The sequence below is a fragment of the Camellia sinensis genome, chromosome 11, assembly GCF_055761805.1.
Source record: "Camellia sinensis isolate YWXY chromosome 11, ASM5576180v1, whole genome shotgun sequence".
Lineage (NCBI taxonomy): Eukaryota > Viridiplantae > Streptophyta > Magnoliopsida > Ericales > Theaceae > Camellia > Camellia sinensis.
Genome location: NC_138971.1, coordinates 29105028 through 29109725, shown reverse-complemented (window position 1 = coordinate 29109725; position 4698 = coordinate 29105028). Strand labels below are relative to the sequence as shown.

Here is a 4698-nt window from a genome sequence, read left to right as displayed (position 1 = left end):
TTATCCAACCTCTGTTTGGTTTGCCTAGCTTGTGCCATGGTCACTTGTATTGTCTTTTGCGTTGGGTTTGGAGATGAGCAGAGGTCCGAGGCAAGTCTTGCTGCGATGGTTTTTGGTCTAAGCGAGTTCGTTGGAATGAGGTCACCTCTCTGTGCGGTCTCGTCAGTGGCTATCGGAGGATCTTCAGTCACGCCTGCCATGGATGTATTTGAGTATTCCCACAGACGGCGCCAATTGTGGAGAAGTGGTTCGGAAATACTCTTCGGATCCTGGGAGACGCTAGTGATCCTTAGCTAGTCACCTAAAAAGATACAAACACTCCGGTTGGGGGTGCCGGAATTAGCACTCCGACGGACAAGTTAGTTCAGATACTCAGGGTAGCTTCTTTACTAAGTTTTGTCAAGTGATTTTTACATACCTTTCTAAATCTATGATTCTTGTATTTATACTTGCCTTTTGGGCCTCGGGGCCTGAGCCTACTTTTATCCCATTCCCCTTTTATTCATTCGGAGCCACTGACCTCCATCTATTCGGCCTTCCTAACGTATTCGGTGTCCTAGTCACGCAACATGAAGCCGGATAGTATCTAATTTCTGGAGTACGCATCTTCCGACTCTTTTACTTATTCGGCTCCCACAGTGCTATCTCCACAATTGTCCGGTTCTTTCGCTCTGCAACTCCATTTTGTTGAGGAGAGTGTCGAATTGTGAGCTGTCTTTTAATCCCATTTTCTTTACAGTAATTCATGAATGGAGTATAAATGAATTCTCTGCCACGATCTGTCCTTAACATTTTGACTGTTTTGTCACTTTGTTTTTCCACCAAAGCTTTAAACTACAGAAATACTGAGAAGGCTTATGATTTTCTATCAAGAAAATAAATCCACATCATTCGAGTATAATCATCAACAAAGAGTGGACAATATCTCTTGTTACAAGAGATGGTGTTTAGCAAGGCCCATAAATATCTGCATGCACCAACTTCAAGGGTGCTTTGGCTCTCCAAGAAGTCTTTGGAAATGGCAATCTATGCATTTTTCCATAAATGCATCCTTCACAAATTTTATTGATTTTGCCAATGTGAGGCAATCCTATAACCACATCTTTTTCTTTTAATAATTTCATGCCCTTGTAATTTAGATGTCCATATCTAAGATGCCATAGATATGGATCATTGGTGTTTTCACTTTTCAGCAAAATTATCATTTAGTGGCATTACAAGAGGAAAAACTTTGTTTGGAGTCATTTTGACTTTTGCCACTATATAATTTTTCTTTTTGTCAGAGATTGTGCATTCATTATTATTAAAATTTACTGCATAACCTTTTTTTTATTAATTTCCCCACACTTAATAGATTTTGGGTTAGCCCCGGAACATAAAGAACGTCAGAAATTAATTTTTTGTTACCTCCCTTTGTATGGACGGAGATGATTCCCTTTCCTTCAACATTTTGTAGTTCTCCATCACCAAGCTTTACTTGAGAAGAGACTTTTTCATCTAGTTGCACAAAAATCTTGCGATTGCCTGTCATATGATTACTGCATCCACTATCCAAATACCAAATATTTTCTGACTCTTGTTGGGCATTCATGCAAGAAAATAATTGTTGTGCTTCATTTTCTTCAGAAAAATTAGCTTTGTCTTTATCATTGTTGAACCAACAATCATGTTGTGAATGATTTGAATTTTTGAATCCCTTGCACCTAAATCTGCAATCTTTAGATGCATGATTAAATTTCTTGCAAATAGTGCATTGAGAGTTAGAGTTACTGCTGAAATTTTTTTGACTGTTGTAGTCTCTTCCTCTGTTCCGGGCTTGAAATGAGGTTCGGCCTCCTCGTCCTTTTCTGGCCGTGCTCCTTTGTTGAAATGAATCCCTTCCTTGATTTTCTTGCTTCTTGTCTCCAATATTGACTTTGGATTGAAATGCTTGCTCCATTGATTGATTTGTAAATCTGCTCATTCTTTGTTCATCTGCCTCAAGAGAACTCATTGGCTCATGTCTAGAAAGTTTAGACAAATCTTTGGATTCCTCGATGGCAGCAACAATATGCTCAAATTTTTGAGGTAAACTTCTTAAAACCTTTTCAAGAATTCTCTTTTCATCAAGGTTGTCTCCATAACTTCTAATTTGGTTGACAATTCCAACAACTCGAGAAAAAAACTCATTAATAGATTCAGTATCCTTCATTGCTAGATTGTCAAAATCTCTCCATAATGTTTGTAGTTTAATGGAGATGGCCTTATCAAAACCTTGATATTCACACTTTAATATATCCCAAGCTTCTTTAGATGTTTTTTCACCCATGATTCTAGGAAAGATAGATTTGCTTACCTCTCATTATATGTTGAGAAGAGCACTTGCATCTTTTTTCTTGTTCGTCTTGTATTGCTTCTGATGTGCTTCTGTCCAAGTTGCAAGTTCTTCATCATTTGCTGGTGCCTCAAAACCATCTTCAACTAGTTCCCACAAGTCTTGTGAGACAAATAAAGTTTTCATTTGGATGCTTCAATATTCATAGTTCTCTCTCTCAAATATAGGGATGAGAGTTTGTGCATAGTTGAAAGCGGAAGAGCTTGCTTCCATGCTAGAATAGTATTTGAAGGAAGAGGTTTAGAGGCTTTAGAATAGGTGAGGGGAACCTGGCTTTGATACCAAAATTGTTGGGGTGACAAGGTATATTTGATAAGAACTTGGGCAAGCGAGGAAGGGAATTATAGAAGAAGATAAGGTAGAAATGCAAATATAAGAAACCTTCTTCTTATTATGTTGAGTACAAGTGAAGATTCTTGCATACATACATTTACAATTGGCTCATGGTTTTGTATGGAGAACATCATCATCTTAACCTCTTCTAGAAAGGTTTTAGAAAGGTTTGATATTTTCCAACATCATTATTATACATTTCTAGATATTTCTGTCATTATTAAATATCTAGATAGATTATTTCAATCTACTAGATATTTCTAAATGTCTTCATAAATTACTCATTAACTACTCTAGATTTTTCTAGATAAATATTTTCATAAATTATTCATTAACTACTCTAGATTTTTGTAGATTACAAATTATATTTTAACATTCTTTTGATGGAAGTGAGGTTGACTGGGGTGGAACATAGGTAGATTTTGAAGTTTCTTGTTGAGAGCTTTTTGGCTAGCTCTAAGTAGGGTGAGATGTGGCCATGTGCTAGCCATGGGAACATAAAAATTGAGATGGTGCTTTGTTTTGCTTCCATGATCTCTCTCTCTCTCTCTCTTTCTCTCTCTCTCAGGCTCTTACTGCAACTTCGTGCTGTGATATCCCTTGTATATATAGAGAGGAATGGCTCGTCAGATGCATAATAGAGATGATAAATTCATGTTACAGATATGAGATCTTTCGTTCTCAAATCCTTTGATTTTCAAATCTTTGTATTTTCTTGTCTTCGAACACTCAAAACTATTCAATTATGTTTGAAGATTTTCATATATTGAGATTCTTACATTATCTAAAGGTTGTAACTATTTTGGGATAAAAAGACATAACGATTTTTTTGAAACTTTCTACGTTTAAGGAATAATAGTCAAGTAACTGTAGAAAAGATCAACAAGACAATAAATGGTAATTAAAATTGGCTTAATTTGTTGAGTTTGATTTCCGTTTTTTCATTGATAGCTCCCTACAAGTTAGGAGAAAATCAACACGAGTGTTTTCTTGGGTTAAAAAGAAAAATGGAATGTTTGTTTGCATATTTAACCTTTCTTCATCAGTGCACCATGCTCCTTATTTTTCCTTCCTAATGAAATTTTAAGCTCCAAAAATTATCATTTGAATAATCGGGTCTCTATATTCTTTAATATTATTTTTAGAATGACTGCATAAACCCTAAACGAACCCTAAACCCCAAAATAAAAGAAGAAACAGATTTTTCATATGATTTTTTTACTATTAGATACAAATGTTTAGTGGAACCCATATTTTTGCGTATTAAATAAAAAATTCATTTATATACATCCGTACGCCATGGAGAAAATTAAAAGAGCATCCACAAAATCATTTAGTTAAAAAAAATAAAAATAAATCCTAGCGGCAATTATGAATTTTTTAAGTTTGATGGAAACTTAATTTAATTTGGGATACTTACGTGTAGGTCCTAATAAGTAGACTTATTGTCTAATAGATCCTATGAGAAAAATTTATCATAAAAAAGTCACTAATCGTAAGTTTTAGCGATAATTTATAAAAATCATGACAAAAAAAGTCACTAATTGTCAATTTTTAGTGACATTAAAAATTGTCACAAAATATTTATTTTTAGCCACAATTTTACCAAGATTTATTTTCAATAGGATTTTATGAAAATTAAGTCTAACTATTAGGACCTATTGGTAGGTAGTTTACCCATTTAATCCCCCCCTTCCCCCAAAAGTTATTAAAAAAAATAAAGGAACGTGAATAAAAACAAGCACAAAATTCCCAAAAATGAATGAAATCATTTCTGCCAAAGTGAATCTTTAACAGAATTCAAAGCTTAAAAATTTCCTAGAGCAATAATCGGATCTTTAATGCTTAATATTGGAGTGGGATTATGTCACACGATATGTCAAAAGTAATTAATTTTTAATGAAGAATTGGCACAACCAATTAATTTTTAATCATGAATTAGAGTGTGCATGCAAATAGAGACAAAAGATCTCTGTCTATTTCTGGTAAGA

General features: G+C 34.5%; 1 protein-coding gene across 1 annotated transcript; it reads right to left on the bottom strand.

Annotated features, from left to right (window-relative positions):
- Nucleotides 1-618: 618 nt before the first annotated feature.
- LOC145802216 (uncharacterized) lies at nucleotides 619-2308 on the bottom strand. Its single transcript, XM_082894893.1, has 2 exons — nucleotides 1408-2308; nucleotides 619-731 (listed from the first exon to the last, which is right to left on the bottom strand). Exons 1-2 carry the CDS (start codon nucleotides 2306-2308, stop codon nucleotides 619-621), a joined length of 1014 nt encoding a protein of 337 aa, XP_082751019.1.
- Between the last annotated feature and the right edge of the window lie 2390 nt (nucleotides 2309-4698).